The 25,450-nt window shown below is 46.0% G+C and overlaps 1 protein-coding gene across 2 annotated transcripts in view; it reads left to right on the top strand.

Moving 5' to 3' along the window:
• Positions 1-24,706, top strand: part of TMEM51 (transmembrane protein 51) — a 42,844-nt gene extending 18,138 nt beyond the window's left edge. The window contains exons 2-3 of one of the 2 annotated variants that reach the window (XM_060259072.1): positions 20,619-21,080; positions 23,540-24,706. In XM_060259072.1, coding sequence (XP_060115055.1) covers positions 20,740-21,080; positions 23,540-23,957 — 759 coding nt within the window. In that variant the 5' untranslated portion in view covers positions 20,619-20,739 and the 3' untranslated portion in view covers positions 23,958-24,706. Of the gene's footprint in view, positions 1-20,603; positions 21,081-23,539 lie in introns of those variants that run through there. The other variant, XM_060259073.1, reaches the window with a different exon arrangement.
• The last annotated feature ends 744 nt before the right edge of the window (positions 24,707-25,450 follow it).

Raw genomic sequence — 25,450 nt, forward strand, 5'->3', positions numbered from 1 at the left:
AGTAAGGAGTGGCGTTGGTGTGATGTCTGTGTGAACGTCTTTTCTTGCATTAGAACATGTCTGGTGACAGGAAGGGGAAGTTTATTCAGGAAAGGGCAGTGAGTGATCTCAGCGGTGTGGGGAGAAGCAGGTCAAAGAGCCGGCATAGTTACTTGCGTGAGCGTTGCCAACCTGTAGGTGAGGCCTGGAGATCCGCCAGTGTGATCCTCCAAATACAGAGATCATTTCCCCTGGAGAAAATGGCTGCTTTGGAGGGTGGACTCTATGGCATTGTACTCTGCTGAGGTCTTTCCCCACCCTAAACCCTCCCCTCCCCAGGCTCCATTCCCAAAATCTCCAGGTATTTCCCAACCTAGAGCTGCCAATCCTGGCTCATTGTCATGCTTGGGTGCTCTGAACCAGAAAAGGAAAACCTTTGTCCCTCTTCCTGCACTGCTAGTGGGAATGTTTGCCTTGTCCTGCTGCTTTTCTGGATAAGGAAGCAGGAAATCATTTAGAGGAGCTGTGTAAATTAAATTACAAATTATCTTAGATCCAGGTGGGCAGCTGTGTTGGTCTGAAGCGGTAAAACAAAGTTAGACTTTCCACCCAGTTTATACTATCCAGACCAAACTGTTATTCTTTCACTTTGTTAATTTCATTATTTTGCCACTAAATTCTAACTTTGTACTATTTTGCATGCTTAACCACTACCCGCAAGCTATATGTAGCACTGCTAACTGTACCCCATTTCATTGTTTATTGAAGGGTGCTTTTAGCACACAAAAGCTTACATTCTCCACAAAACTTCGCTGGTCTTAAAGGTGCTACTGGACTCCAACTTTGTTCTGTTGTAGATTTGGCATGGTTGCTGAAAGTCAAGTCACAAAAATTGTTCGGGACTGCATGGTGGTGGGTGAAAGGCATGCCACTCAGCTCTGGGTATACCTCAGATTTGTAAACACCCAATTTCCCTGTGGCAAGTTAGTTTCCACAAGGCGATGGGGGAGTGGGGGGAGTGTTTGTGGATCAGTAAACAGATAGGGTTAATTGGCTGTTCTTTTAGTTGATGAAGACTTGGGAAGACCTGGCTTCTCACATCCTGACTCAGACCTGAAGCTCCCTGGGTGATCTTGGGCCATCATTTTCTCTTCCTCTCAAGGAGCACATCAGTTCAGTTTATTTCAATACAAGATCAGTCTGAAAAGCATGAATAAATGCAGTTAGAACTGCCACGTGCGATACCAACAAAAAAGACTTATATATGACCTCATCTACCATTTCAGAATTTCTGCACACATTTCACAATAGAGGGGGTCAGTTATTTGAAAACCCAGCTATCTGCTGTTGTAATGTGTGTGCCATTTTGCAAAATTTTGTTACATTGCAAGTCATTTCTTTAGAAAAATTTGTAAGAAGGGAAGTGTAGAACTGCTCTGATCTTCCAGGGCTGTTCATTAAAATTGGTTTAATGTCTTGGGAACGTATGTCATTATAGTAGGCAGGAGGGTTTTTTTGTAACAGGGACTCCTTTGCATATTAGGCCACACACCCTTGATGTAGCCAATCCTCCTGGAGAGCCAGTTTGGTGTAGTGGTTAAGTGAGCGGACTCTTATCTGGGAGAACCGGGTTTGATTCCCCACTCCTCCACTTGCACCTGCTAGCATGGCCTTGAGTCAGCCATAGCCCTGGCAGAGGTTGTCCTTGAAAGGGCAGCTGCTGTGAGAGCTCACTCCAGCCCCACCCACCTCACAGGATGTCTGTTGTGGGGGAGGATGGTAAAGGAGATTGTGAGCCGCTCTGAGACTCTTCGGAGTGGAGGGCAGGATATAAATCCAATATCATCATCATCATCTTCTCCTGGAGCTTACAGTAGGCTCTGTACTAAGAGCTCTGTAAGGCTATATCAGGGGTGTGTGGCATAACGTGCAAAGGAGTTCATACTACAAAAAAGCCCTGATAATAGGGACAGTTCCACTCAAGGAGCATAAAAAGAGGAGTTTTGTGGGGGTGACTCCTTGGGGTAAAGAGAAATGTTTTGGCCTGGAAAATCTGAAGGAGGAGGACATTCTAAAGTCAAGGAGTCACCCCCACAAAAGCTACAACTTCTGACCTTTTCATTATAACTACTCAAGTGTTCCGATTCCAGGCCATAGAGAATCGCGTCTGAGTTATGATACCGGGGCTCTCTGTGTTCAGTTTCTTCCTCTTTCTCCCTCCCCTTATGTCATTTTCTGTGTCACAGTGAGAGAAGATAACTTTAAAAAAAAATTCCCATTGTATCTGAGGAAGTAAGCTCTGACTCACAAAAACTCATACTGGAATAAATGCCGTTTGTCTTAAAAGTGCCACTGGACTTCTGTATTTGTTATCCTACGGTAGATGAACCCAGCCAGCCCACCGGGTTTTAACTACAGGATCCATCTTTTTTCAGCTGTTTCGTGGTCTTGCTCTGAGCCTGAGGTGTGTTTTTATCCGTACCTTTTTAGGCAGCTTTGTTTATTTTACACTGCTTTGATGCCCTGCTGTGTTTTTTACTGGCCTATTTAAAAATGGATTGACTTGTGCTTATTGACTTTCTGGTATGGATTGAATGTTCTAGTTGTGAGCTGCCTGGAGCAGGTTTTGGAGAGGCGGCATACATACTATCTAAATCAGGGGTCCCTAATTAAAGACTGTTATTGCTTCTCCGCAGCTCACCTTCAGCTCTTGTGCAGGGGCTGCAGCTGGTCCCGAAGCAATTTGGGGGGAGTATACTTGTGTTTATTTTTGTGCGTGCACCTGGAAGTTATCGCAACCTATTGTGACGAACCCCTACTGGGAGTCTGGAGGATATTCTGAGAGGTGGCTGAATAAAGCCTGCCCCAGCTTTTCAACTCTGGTATTCCAAGGAGGTCTCCCATCCCAGTGCTTGCCGGGGTTGGCCCTGCTAAGCTGCCAAGATCTGATGAGATTGGGCTTCCCTGGGCTATCCAGGGCAGGGCCCAAAGCAATTTTTAAAAAGCTTTGCACAGCCAATCATAAGCCATGCTAGGCAAAAGCACTACCTGGCTCCACCCACTTTCTAAAAACTAGGGCTGCCAATATCCAGTTGGGAGCAGGTGATCCCCCAGTTTGGAGGCCCTCTCCCCACTTCAGAGTTATCAGAAAGCGAGGGGAGGGAAATGTCTGCTGGAAACTCCATTATGCTCTATGGAGACTGATTTCCGTAGGGTATAATGGAGAATTGATCCATGGGTATCTGGTGGGGGGTGCTGTTTTTGGATGTAGAGGCACCAAACTTTCAGCATAAGATCCAGCGCCTCTTCTAAAAACACCTCCCAAGTTTCAAAAATATTGGGCAAGGGGGATCAATTCTATGAGTCCTCAAAGAAGGTGCCCCCCTTCGCTATTTCCAAATGGAAGGAAGGCATTTTAAAAGTGTGCAGTCCCTTTAAATGTGATGGCCAGAACTCCCTTCTGAGTTCAGTCATGCTTGTCACACCCTTGCTCCTGGCTCCACCTATAAAGTCCCCAGATATTACTTGAGTTTGACCCGGCAACCCTACTAAAAATACTTGGCAGGCACCGGGAAAGTTGTCAGTGGGCACTGTGGCACCTAGGGACATCGTACTGGAGACCCCCGATTCAAATAAATATAAAGTGGGAAAAGGGAGAACCACCCTGAGTTCCTTGGAGAAGAGGCAAATAAATGTGGTTTTTAAAAGCTGTAAATATCCCCAAAGCACTGGGGTTTGTGGTCCCATAAAAATTGAGCACTTCAAAGCTTCTTACGCTAGAGCCTTGCTTAGAAACTGTCTTGAGATTGTAATGCCCGGCTCTGCTGAGATTGGGAGTGGTGGGAATTGTTGGTGTGTCTGTATGTTTGGATCTCTCGGCAAGCCGGAGCTCGTAGGACGGACAGGGAATGAATTACAGCATGGATGTCAAGGAAGGAGGAGGGGATCCGATCGAAGGTACATTCTACAATGCTAAATTATGTCCATGCAAAAGGGATACAGTGTGATGCAGCGGCTAAAAAGGCAAATGCAATTTTGGGCTGTAATAACAGAAGCATAGTGTCCAGATCACGTGATGTGATGGTATCACTTTACTCTGCTCTGGTAAGACCTCACCTGGAGTACTGTGTTCAGTTTTGGGCACCACATTTTAAGAAGGATATAGACAAGCTGGAACGGGTCCAGAGGAGACCAAGTCCTATGAGGAAAGGTTGAAGGAGCTGGGGACGTTTAGCCTGGAGAGGAGGCGGCTGAGAGGTGATATGATCACCATCTTCAAGTACTTGAAGGGCTGTCATATTATAGAGGATGGTGTGGAATTGTTTTCTGTGGCCCCGGAAGGTGGAACCAGAACCAGTGGGTTGAAATTAAATTAAAAGAGTTTCCGGCTCAACGTTAGGAAGAACTTCCTGACCGTTAGAGCGATTCCTCAGTGGAACAGGCTTCCTCGGGAGGTGGTGGGCTCTCCTTGGAGGTTTTTAAACAGAGGCTAGATGGCTATCTGACAGCGATGAAGATCCTGTGAATTTAGGGGGAGGTGTTTGTGAGTTTCCTGCATTGTGCAGGGGTTGGACTAGATGGCCCTAGAGGTCCCTTCCAACTCTATGATTCTATGCAGAAGCGTGGGGAGAATGTAGCACTTAAATGAATGCAGCTGTTCTTTAATGTCTCCAGCAGCGTTTATTTTCTGCACAAAGTAGATTGCCTCTAGGTTTCCTGGTAAAGTAAAGGAAACACACAGTTAAATATTCATGTATTTACTACGCTTGTACCCCACCTTTCTCCCCACTCAAGTGGCTTATCTAGTTCTCCTCTTCTTCATTTTGTCCTCACAACAACCTTACAAGGCTGAGAGTGTGTGACTGGCTCAGGGTCAGCCAACGAGCTTCCAAGGCATAAGATGGGAATTGGAACCTGGGTCTCTCAGAACATAGTCCGGTATTGTGACAACAGTGTGTGGGATCCTGATGTTCCTGTTTTGAACCTGGCTCAAAACTGCTAATGCTAGAACAAGCCCTGGTGAATTTCCTTTTAGGCGTGTCTTTTGTACATCACGTTTGACAACCTCTCCCATTCCACATATCCCATTCCAGGCATTCCTGAGTTTGGAATCCGTGGACTGTGGTGAGTGAGTCTTCTTTGGCTAGAAGCCAGTCTGGAAGACACACTTGTTTTCCTGGCTGCGTTCTGACCTTTTCAGTTTTTCTTTCAGCAGGTCATGATGCAACTTCCCCTTTTCTCTTGCTTTTCTTTCTTTGCTCCTTCCTTTTCTTTTCAGATGTCTTTCTACTGAGCATCTTTGCAAAGGGCCAGTCCCTTTGCAGAGAGCTATATTTACACAGTGGGGCCAGCCTGGACTCAGTTGGGGTTCTGCAAACCTGGGGGGGGGGGCAGGCGCCAGGGGCTTGCCCTGGATGGCCCAGGTTTGCCTAATCTCTGGCCTCAGAAACTAAGCTAAGTTGGCTCTGGTTCATATTTGGGTGGGAGACCACTGAGGACCACCATGGCTGCTACACAAAGGCATGCAATGGCAAACCACCTACCTCTGAACATCTCTTGCCTTGTAAACCCCAAGGCTTTTTTGGTAGAAAAAGTTCAGCAGGAACTCATTTGCCTATTAGGCCACACCCCCTGATGTCACCATCGTTTTACGCAAAGCTTTTTTTGTAGAGAAAGCCCAGCAGGAATTCATTTGCATATAGGCCGCACCCCCTGACACCAAGCCAGCCAGAACTGTGTTCCTGCTCAAATAAATAAATAAAATGGTCCTTGTAAACCCTATGGGTTCATCCTAGGACAGCTGTCACTTGATGGCAACCTAAGGGGACCGCCGGATTTGTGAGGAAAAGCTAAAATTGTTTTTAAAAATGGGGACGGGAGTAAAGGGGGCAGTAAAAATAAACCTTGGACATTTGTCCTCAATGTCTGTGTATGTATAGTTGTTTTTTAAAAAATAAAAATCTCTGGCCAGAGTGAGGCTGCTGTTATAGGTTTGACGCATAGCCTCAGAAGTGATGGCCCCAATGAAGGGTGGTGGAAGGAAGACTTAGCAGTGATAGGAGCTTATGAGCAGATGGGGAGAGTAAGTAAGGAATTTCCTTCTCCGATATCACTTGCTTAAAAAAAAATTAAGCTGCCAGTGTACTGTTGTTACAGACCATCTTCCAAAACTTGACAAAGGAAAGATCAGTATTCCCATCTTGCAAGGAGCAGTTGCTTTTTGACCCAGTTCTGCACAAACGACCTTTGAACTAGAAAGCTCTGACAGATGGCAGCAGGGGCGTTGCTTCCGGGCAGGTACTCGTAGAATTGCTTCCAGTCTTGGTTCACTTGGAAGCAATTTATTCACTTATTTGGATTTGGCAATGTGTACAGGGGAGGTGGTTTAACTTAATCAATTACAAGAAATCTGCAGCTGGTTAACCGACCTTCTTTGAAAGGGATGAGATGAAAGCCCCCGTCCGTGTCATTGAAGGAACAGGTCAGTGAAATGATGCAGACCTGGTTTTGAAAAAGTGGAGCAAGCTGCTAGCTTCTGGAGGGCAGAGCGAATCCTTGGAATTGCCTGCCAGTGCAGCGTGGGAGGAATTTATGCCTCACTGACCACAAATGGAGAAAGTTGAGCTTTCCAACCCTGTGCTTTAGGCTTTGAGAAATGTGCTCTGCTTCCTCTGTAAAGTTTGCAGCCCGAAGCTTTCCTTGGTCAAGAATGCAACTCCGAATAATTCACTTTCACTCCACTTCCAATCCACTTTCCAACTGGATTTTGCCATTTCACACAGTAAAATCCAGTTGGAGAGTGTGCTGAAAGTGGATTGAAAGTGTATTATTTAGTGTGTGTGATCACAGCCCAAATGTGCTTTGGAATAATGAGGAGATGGGAGTTTTGCTCTCCGTCTGGGACATACCGGTCTGTTTCCTGTGGTCTCTACCACATCTTTGTATGTTCGATGTTTCAAAGGGGTAGGCCTGTTCGTTTGAAGCTGCAAAATGAAGCAGGAATCCAGTTGGGCTTTAACTACTAACAAAGTCCTTTCCGGCATAAGCGTTTGTGAGTCAGAGCTTGTGTTATCAGACACAGCAGCAGTTCATGTGGATTGGGAAATTTCTGTCCCGTGTGTCTGGCCCTTGGAAAAGAAGTGAACAAAATCAGGTCTCATTTTGGGCAGGAGCTCACAAGAGCAGAGGTCTGGAACGTCTAAATTTTATTGTGCTCTTACTTCCCCCCCCCCCACATTAAAAAAAATACTTGCTTCTGGGCTCTATTGTTCAAACCCCCTGTGAGAATTTTGCTGAACTCTTAAGATTTGACAAACGTTCTAATATTTTTCCCCACAAAAATGGGAAAATAACCAAAACATATGAAGCAGACAGATGGAAATCTTCATCACATGTGGCCACAGAGGCAAAAGTACTTTAAAAAGTATGATGGCAGTCAGGTTTTATTATGACAGTTATAATTCAAGAAGCATTTTAAGGTAGATGCTGAGCTGATATAATTTAGTACACCTTCCGGTGATGTCAGGGGGGTGCGGCATGTGCAAATGAGTTGTGCTAATGAGTTCTGGCATCTCTTTTTCTACAAAATGAACCCTGAGCAAAACACTGTGAAATATCCATGTCTCCCTCCTCCACCCTGCCAAATGGATGCGCTCAACAGTATTTAAGTTGGGTGCAAAGGAAATACCACTCAGGCTGTATGTCCAGAATGAATTCTCCGGAATCCATTCTCTTGTGCCAGTTCTAGGAGTGTATGACCAACTCCTGAGGTGCTGGGCTGAACTGGCCAGCTTTGCAGACAGAGGCACAGAAGCATTGAGGGAACAAAAATGTATCTTTATTCTTAATTTGCAGTTCTTGTTTTTTGGGTCTCCCCTTGGGTTTTTTTTTTCTTCCCGGCATCATTCTTCAGGGTAGAATCTAGCAAATCCAAGCCCAGACATTGGGAGTGAAGTGGAGAGTGGGTTGCCAGCTCTGGGTTGGGAATTCCTGGAGATTTCAGGATGGAGCCTGGGGTGGCCAGAGTTTGGAGAGAGAAGAGACCTCGGCAGGGTATAATGTCCTCAATCCTAAAGCAGCCATTATTTCCAGGGAACTGATATTTGTAGTCTGCAGATCAGTTGTGATTCCAGGAGATCTCCAGTCGCCACCTGGAGCCTGGCAACCCTAGGTGGGACCATCCTGTTCAACAACCAGCCTATCAAGGCTACTCTTCTTGAGCAAGGCCTTCACCGACTAACTGCCTCCTACCAGGGCAACAGCTGTCTTCTGGCCTTGGTCCCAAGTTCCTGGGGTGTATCCTGGCTTGAGATTCCTCCGCAGGTTAACCAGCTCTACCCTAGCCTTCCAGTGTCTGGCTACACCCTCCCAATCAAAATGCTACCTGGGAGCCAGTGTAGTAAAGTAGTTAGAGGGTTGGATTAGGATCTAGGACAGGAGTGGCTAAACGGTGGCTTGGGAGCCACGTGTGGCTCTTTCACACATATTGTGTGGCTCTCAAAGCCCCACCACTCCATTGGCCGGCTTGGGAAAGCCATTTGTTTCTTTAAATCACTTCTCCAAGCTGCTTGGAGAATGCATTAAAATTTAAAGTTGCTTTCTTTCCACCTCTCTCCCCCATCTATTTTCCTTCCTCTCCCAAACATCTGACGTTCTTGTCTTGTGGCTCTCAAAACATCTGAAATTTATTCTGTGTGGCTCTTACATTAAGCAAGTTTGGCCACCCTTCATCAAGGAGATCTGACATCTGCACCCCCACCCATGTTGGCTGCACACACCTGTTCCAACCCTGATTGGCTAGGATCTCTCCTCCAGGCAGCATCAGTCTCAACATCAGGTGTGAAATATCGTCAAGACGCAACTGAATTTATGGGCAGTCCTGGCAAGGAACTTTCAAGGCAAGTGAGAAGCAGAGGCGGTTTGCTATTGCCTTCCCCTGCAGAGTCTTCCTTGGTGGTCTCCTTTACAAGTACTTACCCTGCTTGGCTTCTGAGATGTCAAAACAACAGGCTGTACCATGGTGCCTTGCCTCCCACCACTGGAACATCTGCTGGGCTCTTTCTGCTAGACTCTCAGTATTGTCAGACAAGAGGAGACTGGTCGTTACTGATGCCACACAAAATCCCAACTCCTGCTTTAGGAGAAACGACTTCATCTTCATCGGGAGTAATTAACCTATGAACTGCCACTTAGCTCACTTAAAAGCAAGGGAAGTACATCCCGGCCCGTTCCTCATCAATCAGACAGAGGAGGAAAAATGACATCCATTAGCTGAGTTGGGTGAACGTTGCTGGGGTGGTATTCGAGTGTGAAATTTGAAAGCCTTTAAGTCGGTTAGCTTAATAGCGAGGCAGAGTGCCCAGAGTATGGAACAAGCCTTTTTTTCCCCCACCCTGCACTTTTATTTGGGTGTGTTTCAAGATTCGCACTCGTGCAGGCAGACGCCATTGCTTTGAAGCTAGGAACTGTCTTTTGTTATTTTTTATTCTGTTTAGTTGGAGGTGCTGTCAGTGACTGGGAGAGCTGGAGTCATTTACTTCCGTAGAGTTATTTACAATCCTAACCTTGATAGCCCAAGCTAGCCCGATCTTGGAAGCTAAGCAGGATTGACCCTGAGTAGTATTTGGATGTGATCGCACCAGGAATGCCAGGGTCATGGTGTGGAGGCAGGCAATGACAAAACCACCTCTGGATGTCTCTTGCCTTGAAGACCCCAAGGACTCACTTTAAGTCAGCTGTGACTTGATGGCAAAACCACAAATGAGGTAGGGGGGGCGGGAGCACCCAGCACTGCTTGAAACCGTGTCCAAAATATTGCCATGTTAGCCGCCTTGAGTCTGAGGAAATAAAGGGAGATGTAAACATTTTCAATAAATAAAATATACTGGCTGTGGCTAAAATAATAGAACTTGCAAATATGTTCGGTACGAGATAATCGGGCACGTTTTCAGGATGCTGAATGGGAAACTAGAGCCTCACTTGTTCAGAAGCCTAGTGAGGGCAGCTGGCCAGGCAGAGCGGTTCGGTTTCAGCTCCTTTTGGGCTTTCTTTCGATGAGCAATGTAACAGAATTCAGCGGTTGAATACTGTTAGTGGAGGAGGAGTCGAATGTGAGACGTGTGGCGCTAGCCAGCTGTTCTTCATCCTTCAATAGAAGCCTGTGTGTGTTTGTGCGTGTGTGGTGGTGTTGTGTTTTGGTTGGTTGGTTTTGCACAAGAGCAGCTTCTGGACAAGAGCAGTCCCCCTGAGCAGTGAAAATTTGGAATTTTAGCAGCAGAGTTCTGAAAGGTGCACAGCTGCTCACAGGGTTAGTTTTAGTATAACCTCTGTCTAGGCATCAAAATCTCTGGACTTGTTGGTTTTGAATTTGTATGTTACCGACTCCCGGTGACAGTTGGATGCAGAGCCTACTGTTGGCTTAGAAAAATGGCTGGTTACGGCCCTGAATTGACTGTGCAGCTTTGAACGTGCCGTTTCTCCCTTAGCCCTTTGTTTTCTGGGTGTACAATGGGATTTGTAGCAGCATCTCATAAATGACCAGGAGATGGAAGGAGTGTGTTCTTGATCGACTTCCTACACAATTAAAACTGGTTCCAAGCTCATTAATTGATTGGGGGCCCTTGCAGGGGGGAGGCAGGATGAATTCACCTACTCTGTGAATAGGCCCTGGGGCATTTCTAGAGGTTTTGTCCCAAGATTCATCCTAGTTTTGTGCTGTAGGAGTCATGGCAAACCAAACGGACACTATCTGCATAGCCCCACCCCTTCATCTGCATAGCTGCACGGCTTTCCTGACAGATTTCTATCGAGCTGTAAGTCATGAGTCTATTCTGTAGAGTGGGGATTTGAATCTGAATTTCCTAGTTCCTAGTTGGTCACTAAATATTGTGCTCATTCTTAAGATGGTGAAAACAATTGTCTATGGCTCCTTCTTTTTCTTTCCTTACGCTGCATGCAGTTTCAGTTGGGATCTGTGCTCCTATCACTTATCAGATCTACCGTGCTTATGCTGCTAATAACCCTGGATGGACAATTGCCAGTCTTTTTTCTTCCCTCTCAGGGCAAACAGCAGTGTAGGGAGAGTGGATTTGATAGGCAAAACTATACAAGGTTGGGTTAAACCCCCTCTACCCTCCTTGCATGTCCCTCAATTGCATGCACAGCTGCAGTTTTGCTTTAAAACATGCATCGCCAACATTGTATCTGTTTTGGACTCCTCCTCTTCAGTGATACTTAAGAACATAAGAGAAGCCAAGTGCTTTTTCCATTGAAGCACAATAGGAGGAGGAGAAGGAAGTGGAAGAAGAAAAAAGATTTATACCTAGCCCTTGTCTCTGAATCAGAGTCTCAGAGCGGCTTATAGTCTCCTTTATCTCCTTCCCTCACAACAGACACCTTGTGAGGTGGATGGGGCTGAGAGAGCTCTCCCAGAAGCTGCCCTTTCGAGGACAGCTCTGCCAGAGCTATGGCAGACCCAAGGCCATTCCAACAGGTGCAAGTGGAGGAGTGGGGAATCAAATCCGGTTCTCCCAGATAAGAGTAAACACACATAACCACTACACCAAACTAGCTCTCTACTTCGACTCAGAGTAAACCAGGGGGACAAGAAAGGAGTTGCCAGGATCCTGATGTGAAAAAAATGCACACAACTTTAAGGTTATAGTGACCAAAAATTACTAAATTATAATGTACTACACAAATCATTTACAATTGAGGACATAAATATGTCACAAATATAGTAAACACACAACCAATCTACCATGAGTCCCCAAAACCTAATGGAAGTGCTAATCTCAATGAAAGTAGAGGGCCAAAGTGCAGGGAGTCGACTTGCTACTCCTGATATGGGCAGAGAGTTCTTCAGTGCTGCTGGGCCGTGTCATCCTTGGCCCTAATTAAACGGGGTTAGTCATCGATTGGGCAAACCGACAGTAACTTGGGCTTCTGTTGCAGCAAAAGCCGTCTTATCTTTTGCAATCGTAACAAGCGGGAAAGTGGCTGGCCCTGCTCCTTTTGTGAATTCTGCCGCGTCACACAGAGCCCGTGTGGCTGCTGCCTCTTCTCCACCTCTTCCTCCCATGACTACGCCATGCTTGAATATAGCATGGGTCTATTCACAGGGACCCCAGTTGCACCACACGTTTGTTTCTACCCAGCTGTTCTGATCCAACTACATGCTAAGCTGGACATTCATAACTTAGGTCTGAGAATCAATGCTTTCAGTCCCTTTGCAGGAGCAGAGGATGAAAAGGAGAAACTGTCTTCGTTTTAATCCCCCCCACCACCATTTTTTCTCTGGGGAGCTCAGTGTAGCATACATGTTTCTCCCCTTGCCTGTTTTTGTCCTTTTGCAATGACTCTTTGAGGGAGGCTGGGCTGAGATGACTAGCCCAAGATCACCTGGGTAAGCTTCAGAGCTGGGACGGGATTTGAACTCTAGCCTCCCCAATACTTAGACCCTTGACTAATAAGCTGACGGGCGAGACACCTATATAATGGCTTGGCATCTTGGGGAATAAATGACTGGCTGCATCAGAAACACAGTCACTGGTGATTCAGTTTTTGAATTTGTTTCAAGATAAGAAGTCAAGCTGGGTTCATTCGGCAGTACCAACAAGGGTGCATTCGCTGCACAAAAGCCTGAATTTGCACCCCTTCACGGGGTTGCAATCAGGGCAGCTTCTCAAATTCTCCTTCCCTGCGTTTCTCCCTGAAGTTTAGAGCTCTGAGAAGGCTTTGTTTCCAAAGTGGATCTGATGCGTTGACAATGATGTGTCCTTCTCCACCTTGAATTTTGTACAGAGCTCTGTGCCTGCCGTTTCCCCAGCTTTCAATCCTTTTCTTCCTTCTCAACGTTTTTTTCGCAGTTGACTTATGGTGACCCTGTTAGGGTTTTCATAACAAGAAACAAGCAGAAATACATGATTGCATTGCCTGCCTCTGTAGCGACCCTGGACTTCCTTGGTGGTCTCCCATCCAAATACTAGCTAGGGCCAACCCTGCTTAGCTTCTTAGATGAACAGATCGAGTTAGCGTCTGGCCTATCCCTTAACATTGGCGATGCTCATATGCCTGTTGTTAATGCTTCCACACCCCACAAAAAAGCAGTTGTGTTGGGTTTTGGATATATGATTGCATTGGGATTCTTTTTGTGTGACAGTTTTTCAAAAAAAAAAATGCAAGAAGGCATGCAGGCATCAGGTTTTACTAAAACCATGTGAACATATGTAGGGCTTTTTTGTAGCAGGGACTCCTTTGCATATTCAGCCGCACACCCCTGATGTAGCCAATACTCCAAGAGCTTCCAGGGCTCTTAGTACAGGGCCTACTGTAAGCTCCAGGAGGATTGGCTACATCAGGGGGTGTGGCCTAAAATGCAAAGGAGTTCCTGCTACAAAAAAGCACCCTGAATTACGTATGAATGTGTCTTACTGAGTCAGACCACAGAACTGTTGAGGTCGGCTTTGTTTTCCCTGACTGGAAGCAGTTCCTGATCCTATTACCTGGAGAAACTGAGGCGGGAACCTGGGATCTTCCCTCTGGGAAGCAGATACTCTTCCATGGAGCCCAGGGCCCCTCCCAGCAAAACAAGGATATTGATGCAAGCCTGCGTACTGCTTCAAGGCCAGCAGAACAGTTGGATCTCTTGTAACCTTGGTGACTAATTGAAACACTCAGGCTTCATGTTCTGGTTAATGCTAAGTTGTTTACTGTGATTACCTGGTAGATCACGTTCAGGGAGCTGGATTAGTTCAGCGGCTTCTTTTGCGCCATTGACATCAATCATCCCTTGAGTCAACCTGGTCTGTCCAGTGAAAACAAGGACAGAGAATGTGGGATGATGGACGGCAACTCGTTTGAGTGGTTAAGGCATCCGGATATATGTATTGCATTTCACGTGCTTGCGTTTTTGCATTTTAATGCTTGGTTTTTAAGACTTGCGTTCTTTCCTTAGAGAGTTTTGCCGTTGCCTGTGTGTGTTTAGCACTGTTTTTTTCAAAATTGCTTGGGGGCTTTCTTTTTTTTAAAAAAAATAAAAAATAAACTATTTGCAAAGAGAAACAAAACAAAGATCCATCCCTCTGAGTACCTGCCGTCCCCTTTGTGGCACCTTAAAACGTTGTTATTCTCACGTGTGCCGGTGTTTCTCTCTTCCCCTCACCTTTTATTAAAACAGTAGGTTTAATGGCTATTCCAGGAGGAGTAAGTAGTGCTGGCTGTTTAACTATAGTTTATTTACCTTGGCTAGTTAATTAGTAGGCACGTAATTGTGGCTGAGGAGGAACCAGCCCTGTGGTAGCTGGAGCAATGAGCAGTGGCTGCCGTCTTACCCTTGGAAAAGAGCTCTCTTTTTAGGCCTGCCCCGAAGTTCTAGCTCACTAACTAGGTGACTTTGGGGAGTCTCTCTCTCTCTCAACCAAACCTACCTGCATAGGATTGTGAGAATAAAATGGAGGAGGGAGGGAACAGAATCAACCTTACACTGAATCAGAACCTTGGTCTGTCAAGGTCAGTATTGTCTACTCAGACTGGCAGCGGCTCTCCAGGTTGAAACGTAGAAGTCTTCCAGATCATCTACAACCTAGTTCTTGTAACTGGAAATACCTGGGACTGGGGTGGCCAACCTTTATTGACATAAGAGCTGCACAGCATAAATGTCTGAGAGCCGCAAGACATGAACATCAGATGTTTGAGAACAGGAAGGAAGGAAAATAGATGGAGGTGGAAAGAAAAAAACTTTAGCTTTAAATGCATTCTCCAAGCTGCTGGCCAGTGGCTTGGCGAGGTGATTTAAAGAGACAAATGCCTTCTCTGAGCTTGCCGACAGGGTGGGGTTGGGGGGCTTTGAGAGCCACCACACAATATGTGTGGAAGTGCCACATGTGGCTCCTGAGCCACAGTTTGGCCACCCCTGCCTGGGATTGAACCTGAGACCATTTGCATATAAAGCAGAGGCTCTTCCCTGGAGCCATAGCCCCGCCAAGTATGCTTCCCCTGAGTTGCTTATGAGAAGGGCAAGATAAAAATGAAAGAGCGGAAGAACACGCACACACACCTTTGGGGGGTGGGGAACCTGTTTGGGTTTGGCTCTTGGCAACTGAAAGGAAAGGTAAATACAGTCAAAACCCTTGGGGAAGCTTGGAGGCTATTTAAAACTGCAACCTTAGAAGCTCAGATAAAATATATACCACAAGTTAGAAAAGGCACAAACAGGTATAAGAAAAGGCCTGCATGGTTAACAAACAAAGTAATGGAAGCTGTAAAAGGTAAGAAGGACTCCTTTAAGTGGTGGAAAGCTAGTCCAAATGAGATTAATAAAAGGGAACACAGGCTGTGGCAAATCAAATGCAGGTCTGTGATCAGGCAGCCAAAAAGGGACTATGAGGAGCATATTGCAAAAAACATAAAGACCAACAATAAAACTTTCTTCAAATATATTAGAAGCAGGAAACCAGCCAGGAAGGCAGTGGGGCCCTTGGATGACCAAGGGGTAAAAGGATTACTGAAGGAGGATAGGGAAATGGCTGAGAAGCTGCATGCATTTTTTGCCTCCATCTTCCCTGTGGAAGATGAGAAGTGTTTGCCCGCTCCAGAACCACTAATTTTGGAAGGGGTGTTGAAAGACCTGAGTCAGATTGAGGTGACGAGAGAGGAGGTCCTACAACTGATAGACGAATTAAAAACTAATAAGTCACCAGGTCCGGATGGTATACATCTAAGAATTCTGAAAGAACTCAAAGTTGAACTTGTGGATCTTCTGACAAAAATCTGTGATCTTTCATTGAAATCTGCCTCCGTTCCTGAGGACTGGAAGGTAGCAAATGCCACCCCCGTCTTTAAAAAGGGTTCCAGAGGACATCCGGGAAATTACAGGCCAGTCAGTCTGACTTCAATACTGGGAAAGTTGGGAGAAACCATTATCAAGGAAAGAATGAACACGGGTTATTGAGGAAGACTCAGCATGGGTTCTGTAAGGGAAAATCTTGCCTCACTAACCTGTTACAGTTCTTTGAGGGGTGAACAAACATGTGGACAAAGGAGACCCAATAGATGTTGTTTACCTTGGCTTCCAGAAAGCTTTTGATAAAGTTCCTCATCAAAGGCTCCTTAGAAAGCTCGAGAGTCATGGAGTAAAAGGACAGGTCCTCTTGTGGATCAAAAACTGGCTAATTGATAGGAAACAGAGAGTGAGTATAAATGGGCAGTCTTCGCAGTGGAGGACGGTAAGCAGTGGGGTGCCGCAGGGCTCGGTACTGGGTCCCATGCTCTTTAACTTGTTCATAAATGATTTGGAGTTGGGAGTGAGCAGTGAAGTGGCCAAGTTTGCAGATGACACTAAATTGTTCAGGGTGGTGAGAACCAGAGAGGATTGTGAGACACTCCAAAGGGATCTGTTGAGGCTGGGTGAGTGGGCGTCAATGTGGCAGATGAGGTTCAGTGTGGCCAAGTGCAAAGTAATGCGCATTGGGGCCAAGAATCCCAGCTACAAATACAAGTTGATGGGGTGTGAACTGGCAGAGACTGACCAAGAGAGAGATCTTGGGGTCGTGGTAGATAACTCACTGAAAATGTCAAGACAGTGTGCGATTGCAATAAAAAAGGCCAATGCCATGCTGGGAATTATTAGGAAGGGAATTGAAACCAAATCAGCCAATATCATAATGTCCCTGTATAAATCGACAGTGCGGTCTCATTTGGAATACTGTGTGCAATTCTGGTCATCGCACCTCAAAAAGGATATTATAGCTTTGGTAAAAGTGCAGAAGAGGGCAACTAGAATGATTAAAGGTCTGGAACACTTTCCCTATGAAGAAAGGTTATAACGCTTGGGGCTCTTTAGCTTGGAGAAACGTTGACTGCGGGGTGACATGATAGAGGTTTACAAGATAATGCATGGGATGGAGAAAGTAGAGAAAGAAGTACTTTTCTCCCTTTCTCACAATACAAGAACTCGTGGGCATTCAATGAAATTGCTGAGCAGTCGGGTTAAAACGGATAAAAGGAAGTACTTCTTCACCCAAAGGGTGATTAACATGTGGAATTCACTGCCACAGGAGGTGGTGGCAGCCACAAGCATAGACAGCTTCAAGAGGGGGTTAGATAAAAATATGGAGCACAGGTCCATCAGTGGCTATTAGCCACAGTGTGTATATGTTTGTGTGTGCGTATAAATATTTTTTTGACCACTGTGTGACACAGAGTGTTGGACTGGCCATTGGCCTGATCCAACATGGCTTCTCTTATGTTCTTATGTTGACCTGCCCCTGTGTGCCAAGAGCCAACGAAACAGATAGGCCTCAGGCTTTGATGTTTCCACTGGGAGGTGGTTCCCATGATTGACGGGAGGGGGCATCAGAGAACACCATGAGCTCCTCTTTACATAGGAGGAATTCAAACACTTCAAATGGTATCCTTAAGAAAGGCTTGTGAGTAGATATTTAGTTGGTTGTCCGATGACAACATGAGAATTCCTGTTTTGTTGTTGCTCACCATATATAATTAAAGAGAGGGTAGTCAGAATAGTAACTTCTGTGATCTTCCAGACCATGTATGGACTTGATTCTCTGCTGCCAAAGTGATATGTAGAGTTCGCAGGCTTTTAAACTGGCCCCTCTAGCTGTCTTTTTCGGTTCAGTTTGATTTGCGGCACATAGTGGCTAATGCAGGCTTCCCATGTCTCCAGCTTGGTGTAGTGGTTAAGTGCCCGGGACTCAAATCTGGGAGAACCTGGTTTGATTCCCCACTCCTCCATGTGCAGCCAGCTGGGTGACCTTGGGTCATTCCCATTTTTCTCAGAACTGTTCTCTCAAGAGCAGTTCTCTCAGAGCTCTCTCAGCCCCACCTACCTCACAGGGTGTCTGTTGTGGGGAGATTAAGGGAAAGGAGATTGGAAGCCACTGTGAGTGAAGATCAGGTTATAAATCCAACTCTCCTTCTCATACCTTCTGCCGGATAAGAGTCATAGGTCAACACTCCAGACCTGTCTGCCTATTTGCTGCGCTCCCTGCTCTCCTTCAGCAACCCAGCGCACGTGACGTCTGTTGCAACTTTACACAGGGCTTTTTGGGTAGGGAAAGCCCAGCAGGAAATCATTTGCATATTAGGCCACACCCCTGATGTCAAGCCTGCCAGAACTGCATTCCTGTGTGTTCCTGCTCAAAAAAAGCCCTGCACTTAAGACCTATTGCTCTCCAGGAATGGCAAGCCTTCTCTGATGCCCCTGCCTGGTGCCACACTTCAGATGGGTGTGGTGAGTTGCCAGAGGTCAGACCTAGAGAGTTCAAAAAAGACGTGTAATAAATGAATAAAAGAATACACATGTTCTGCTCAAAGTTTCAGTGTGAGCAAGAGATCAAAGGTGAAAACACGGGCCTTTTCTAGCTATTTCTCTCGGTATTTCCAAATTGATGTTTGATTTGTTGTACTTGAAGTTGCTATAAGTTGGAGTTCGTCTTTGTCTTCGACTTCCAGGTTGGGACTCAAGGACAAGATGAAATCTGCAGGTGAAATGTTTGTCCATCACTGCTTGTGTGCATGCAAAGAGCTGCACAAAATGAAAGAGACCCTCTTTGTCAGTGTCCAGAGTTTTTATAACGTCTCTTTTCCTCTGCTTCTTTGGGATAGCCTTCTGGTTCCAAAGGAAGAGTTTTTATTTCTGTCGCTTTATTCTGCCCAGTTTTATGACTCTAGGTGTGACTTACGGGAAAGGAAAGGTCCCCTGTGCAAGCACCAGTCGTTTCCAACTCTGGGGTGACGCTGCTTTCACAACTTTTTCACGGCAGACTTTTTACGGGGTGGTTTGCCATTGCCTTCCCCAGTCATCTACACTTTCCCCCCAGCAAGCTGGGTACTCATTTTACTGACCTCCGAAGGATGGAAGGCTGGGTCAACCTCGAGCTGGCTACCTAAAAACCCAGTTTCCACCGGGGATCGAACTCAGGTCATGAGCAGAGCTTAAGACTGCAGTACTGCAGCTTTAACACTCTGCGCCATGGGGCTTACAAGCAGGGGATAAATGAGGTATTTAATTCAAGCCATTATTGTTGAGAAAGAGCTTGAGTGTTCTGAGCTTAATGGCCTGGTCTCCAGCTGTGTCCTCCTTTGTCTCAGCTGTTATTCTGCAGCAAGGCTCCTGTCCATGGACAGAGAGCAGTCACACTAGATGAATCACTGGGGGTAACTTCTTGGGTTTCTCCACAATGTGGACAGGAAAGCCCCACCCCCACGCTACTTTGTGTATTGCTGTGTTTGCCATCATTATAACAATAAGGTTGTGTGTGTGCGCATAGTATCTCAGTTTATATAGTTCTTAGCCACACATTAATGCAGAAGGGCAGATAAAGCCTAAAGTAATAGAGGAGGGGAATAATATGTAAATATGCTGTATCCTTGAGCCGCTGTTGGATGTTTTAAAGCAAAAGCAGTTTCTCCTCCCTCAATATAAATAGACATTTCTGCTAAGGTCTAGGAAGCAAAACGGAGTGCTTTGGCTGTTTAAACATACTGAAGGTCATGTGCTGACTCTTAAAAGAATGAGTCCTGGTTCATACATGGGTATGGTGGAAAAGAACCACAGCAGTGCTGGGGCTGGCAAGCTTTTGAGTGCTCCTTTGCATTAAAAGTCCATGCAAATAGAAAATTAGCAGAGCAGGGGACAGAGTTCCACCCTGCTCTGCTGGCTGGCTGTGCTAGTTTTCTTTCTGCAGGAACATTTTCATGGATGGGAGCATCCCAAAAGATGCTTCCCCCCCCACACCCCCGTGATGCTCCCCCTGCCATCCAAAATGGTGCACCCCATTCTACCACCTTATTTTCTTGCATGCATGAACCGTGTTCTGGAAATACAGTGTGGTGTAGTGGTTAAGAATGCAGACTAATAGAGAAACCCAGTTTGGAATCCCCAGCTGTGCTATTTTTATTTATTTATTTATTTAGTAGGCTTATATCCCGCCCTTTCCCATAAACGAGCTCAAGGCGGATCACAACATAAACTGACAACAATAAAAACCCACAATTTAGAGCTAAAACAATGCATTAAAACTGAACAGAATAAGAACAATCGAACCATAGACAAAGTGCATCACAAGCGGGAAAGGCACGTTTTACAGAGTAAACAGTTATTGGCCCAAAAATAAAATGATGGCAATAATAGATAAAATAGCACTAGAGTGAAGTGTGATATCACAACAAGGGAGGCCAACTGATGGAATAGTAGCTGGAATAGGACACCCACTGCCTCAACCAAAAACCCAGTGGAATAGTTCCGTCTTACAGGCCCTACGAAATGATAATAGCTCAGGTATGGAAGCTCTCTGGGTGACTTTGGGGCAATCACACTCTCTCAGTCTAACCTACCTCACAGGGTTGTTGTGAGGATAGAATGGAGGAAAGGAGAAGGATGTAAGCTGCCTTGGGTTTCCACTGGGGGGGGGGGAAGAGGGGAATCGATTAAGTACAGGCTGAGACAAATAATTGTGGGGGACGTGGCTCTTGGTCGCTGTGGGTGACCCGCTAAGCGTTGCTGTGCAGTACATTATTTGGAACTGATTGCATTCTGACATGGACGGTCTGTCAGTTTGGACATTCCTTTATTTTAAACAAGATCAATTCAGTTTCTCTTCCTTCTTTCCTTTCCCCAGATCTCTTGTTACACTCCGGCATTTGGAAGGAGCCCTGATGGTTGCCAAGCTTGGACGCTCCCCCTGATCGATGGGCGCTGTGTTCTAAATTGCCCCTGTTGCTGAATCCACGTAGCGCGCGATGGCCCACTCCAGGTCAAACGGTTCACACTACGCCTTGACAGCCATCGGGCTGGGGATGCTCGTCCTGGGGGTGATCATGGCGGTCTGGAACTTGTTCCCAGGCCTTGGGCAAGGTGGGAAGCCCCAGTCGGGAAACAGCAATAAGACGGAGCCAGGAGGAGGAGGAATCCTGAAAAGCAAGACGTTTTCCGTGGCTTACGTGCTGATTGGAGCCGGAGTGTTGCTCTTGATGTTTTCGGTTTGTTTGAGCATCCGGGACCGAAAGAGGCAAAACCAAAGCCAGTGCACCCCGAGGATCCATCAGCAAACATCGATGGAGCGTCAGCAGCAGGAAGACAGGTGAGGATGTCAGTCTTCAGATTCCTAGGAAGAATAAACTCTTAACTCTGGGAAGGAACTCAGCGGTGACTGGTAAAATGGGAGCATTTGCTTCCGGAGCTCAAATGCTGGTTGACCCCGGGAGCCAGACTAAAAAGAGCAATGATTGCAATTCTGCCTACCCCAAAGGTTCAGTGCGCCTGCAGAGAGAAAGGGTTTGTTTTCCCCCGTTGCAGTGAACAAGCAAGAGCCAGGGTGACATAGTGGTAAGAGTGTCGGACTAGAACTTGGGAAACCCTAGGTTTGAATTCCCACTCCACCAGAAAAACTCATGGGATGACCTTAGCCCAATCGCACACCCTCAAGAATTCTTCTTTACCTAACACATGATTAAAATGTGGAATTCCCTGCCAGAGGATGTCGTGTGGCAGCCACAGGCGTAGACAGCTTTAAAAGGGGATCAGACAGATTCATGGAGGATAGGTCTGTCCGTGGCTACTAGCTGTAGTGACTGAGGGGAGCCTCCATGTTCAGAGGCACAAGGCCTCTGAATCCCAGAGCCAGGAGGAAACATCAGGGGAAGGCCTCGGCTTCTCTGCCCTGTTGTTGACCCTCCAGAGGAACTAGTTGGCCACTGCATGAGACAGGATGCTGGACTAGATGGACCACTGCTCTGATGCAGCAGGGCTCTTCATATCTTCTTAACCTATTTTTATAAAGTTGTTGTGAAGATAGAGTAGAGATGAGGAGAACCATGTACATCGCTCTACCTTCCTTGGGATTAAAAATATGGCATATAGAAAGCATGGGAAATCTTTCCGCTTTCTGAGGTGTCTCAGGCTAGATATAATGATGAGAAGTAGTTCCGTACCTCTCCCAAGGCTAGAGAAGGGCTGTGGCTCTCCCTCCTTTTATGCTGGCTCCTGAAGTCTTCTGAAAGCAAAACAAAACCAGTGAAAAGAGAGAGCATGCCTCCGCCTATCTCAAGGAGAAAAGGTGGGGATTATTTTCCATGGCACTAAAATTCTGGAGAGATATGCCGCCTACTAGTTGGTGAGTTTGTTTGAGAACGTGACACATGATCAACACTTGCTTTTATTAAGTCACAATCTCCCTTCCAGTATACTATTTTTTTTAAAGCCCACTATTTTGTTAAAAAGCCAGAAGAGAGCTGGGTGTTTAAAGGCACTGAATCACTGCCTACTCCCCAGGAACACCATTGTACTCTCGAAGGCAACTAGCCGTTCGGTTGGTTGCATTCATGGTTATGTGATCTGTTGAGTTCTTACATCGGCTGCTGAATTGCTTCCTGTTGGAAAAATTCATTGAGTTCAATCCAGTGGAAGTTAGATCTTTTTGAATTAAAGTATGCCTAACTCTTTCTGCAAGAAGCCCCGTGGTGCAAAGTGGTAAAGCTGCAGTGCTGCAGTCTGCTCACAACTTGAGTTCAATCCCGGCGGAAGCTGAGTTCAGGTAGACGGCTCAAGGTTGACTCAGCCTTGCATCCTCCTGAGGTCGGTAAAATGAGTACCAGCTTGCTGGGGGAAAAGTGTAGATGACTGGGGAAGGCAATGGCAAACCACCCTGTAAAAAGTCTGCCATGAAAATATTGTGATGTGACGTCACCCAGAGTCGGAAATGACTGGTGCTTGCACAGGGGACTAATTTTATCTTTTAAACTCTTTTTGCATTGTGCTCCCTTGAGGCAACAGCTATAATTTTAAGCAGTAGTCAGGCACATTGTGAGTTTCCATGAAGCCACCACAAGGAAACCTAATCTCTTAATTTCTTTCTCAGTGAACTCAGAGGACCAAGAAGCCTCACTTTGTCCAGGTAATTTGGCTTGTGGACTCCTTGAACTTAGCACCTAAATTGCAAACCAGGAGGTTTCAATAAGCCATCATTTGCTGTGATTTGCAAAGCCAGTGCTTTAATTCTAGCTTGTAAAAAGAAATAAACTGTTGGTTTGTAAGCAAAATGAGCGACCTTGGGCCCGTCATATGCTCTCAGCCTCACCTACCTCACAGGGTTGTTGTGATGATAAAATGGAAGAAAGGAGAATTATGTGAGACGAGGGCTTTTTTTTTGTAGCAGGAACTCCTTTGTATATTAGGCCACACACCCGTGATGTAGCCAATGCTCCTGGAGCTTCCAGTAGGCCCTGTACTAAGAGCCCTGTAAGCTCTCAGAGGATTGGCTACATCAGGGGTGTGTGGCCTAATATGCAAAGAAGTTCCTGCTACAGAAAAAGCCCTGTGTGAGCCACTTTGGGACCCCAATGGGGAGAAAGGCGGAGTATAAATTAAATAAATAACCCAAAAATGGTAAATTTAGTCATTGGGGAGGTGTACTTAGTGGTCGCTTTTAACCTGAGGCCCTTAATTGTGGTTTAGTTTGCGCAAAAATCACTCGCTGGGGGTGGGAGTAGAAAACTGAATGATGTGCAGGTGAAGCAACCTAACAAACTTCCCCTCTTACAGTCAAGACGAGGATGAGGAAACACCTTCCCGCTATTACGTGCCCAGCTACGAAGAGGTCATGAACACAGACTATCCAGACTTGAGAGAAGTGGACCGGAGCACGCGAATCAGTGTCTCCCTTCCCTCTTATGAGTCTTTAACTGGGATAGACGAAAACACACCAACCCGACCCGCCGCTTCAGCCGAAGCAGGTCCCAACACGGAACACCAGCCGAGCAGACGGAGTTCCCGCCTGAGCAAAAAACTCCGGCCCTTGAGAGTCCGGAGAATCAAGTCTGAGAAGCTGCACCTCAAAGACATCCGTATAAACGTGCCTGACGGAAACAGTTCGAGCCGTGTAACGATAGAGCCTCTGACTCCACCACCGCAGTATGAAGAGATTTCTCAGAAACTTCCAGAGACCAGGGAAGAGACATAAGTCAGCCCAGCAGACTGGTTTTTAAATATGTCTAAAACACTATTGTGTACTTGGTTGCGGAGGGTGGTTTCATGACTGTCAAGGCTTCTCAGAGGAGATGTCATGGACCTTGACCTTGTTCCCTGAGGAGAACAAGTCCTATTTCCTGTGGAGGTGGTCAGACTGTAGGGCCCGTGTCACTTCAGAGCACTTAGAATGATTGAATTTTCTTCTGTATAAAACTGTTCTGTGCATGTACAAAGGAAACATTAGGGTGAAGTTTCCTGTAGCTGAATTCCTGATTTTGGTACAACCCAAACTCATGTTTACTTCCTTAGCCGCACCAAAATCCAAATTTTGGGGCATGTCCTGAGAAACTCCTGCCTTCTCTGCCCCATTTCTATCTCAAACAGCTTATGGGAGTTGTACATTGTGGCTGAGAGCTGTCATCTGGTGGGTTTCAAATCTCAAACTCACTAACGAAGTGCTCACCCTTCCAGCCTCTTTGCATTATGAGGATAATGGCACCAGCCTACCTTACAGGGTTGTTGTAAGGATAACTGATAATTTATGTGAAATGCTTTGAATGCGGGAAGCAGTATCCCAATGCCGCTGCGCAGTTGAGACCTCTCTTTGTATGGGCAGGTGTATTTCGTTATAGAGGTCTTCGCCTGAAATGGTACAACCCAAACTCACGTTTCCTTCCTTAATGAGAACTAGAGCCCTGAATGAATCATGCCATGTTTTGTGTAATTAAATTTAGGAAGGCACTTTGTGTGTGTGTCGAACAGAATCTTAGCTACAAGAATCTTTTTCTGTCTATATATATTTCTCAGATATGACACATTTTTGTATGCCTCTTGGGTAAAAATCTTTTTTTAAAAAAAAAGAACTAGCAGTCCAGATTTGTCATAGTTGTCAAAATAACCTCTTTGCTTTTGGTCCCCCCCCCCTTCACTGGGATAGGGTTACCCACGGTGCTTCACTGTAGTTTGAAGTGGCTTTGAGAAGAAATGTATAAAAAAAAAACCCTTTACTTACATCACCTCGAAGCACAGTATTACAGAGTCAAAAAGGAAAAAAAGAAACTCTTAAGTCCATAAAATACTGACTTCATTAACCCTTAGGCTGAAATCCTGTGCACTTACTGGAGAGAAAAACTCATTGAACTCAGCAGAACTGACTTCCAAGTAAATAGGATCATGCCTTGCTCAGAGAGACACAGACAACAATGGGAGGGGGTCATATTAAGGATACCACTTGTTTTCTGATGTGCAATCTCATGAGTTCTCGTGGCCCTTTCTTACGTGCCCAGGGAAATGCTGATCACTCCTTTGGGGTCAAGAAGCAGTTTTCTCCAGGCCAGTTTGGCCAGGGATCCTGGAGGGTTTTTGCCATCTTCTGGGCATTGAGCAGTGGTAACTGGGGGTGTGGGTGGGGGAGGTATTTGTGAATTTCTTGCATTGTGCAGGGGGTTGGACTAGCTGACCCTAGAGGATCATTCCAACTCTGTG

The sequence above is a fragment of the Heteronotia binoei genome, chromosome 18 (genome assembly GCF_032191835.1).
Source record: "Heteronotia binoei isolate CCM8104 ecotype False Entrance Well chromosome 18, APGP_CSIRO_Hbin_v1, whole genome shotgun sequence".
In the NCBI taxonomy this organism is placed as follows: Eukaryota; Metazoa; Chordata; class Lepidosauria; order Squamata; family Gekkonidae; genus Heteronotia; species Heteronotia binoei.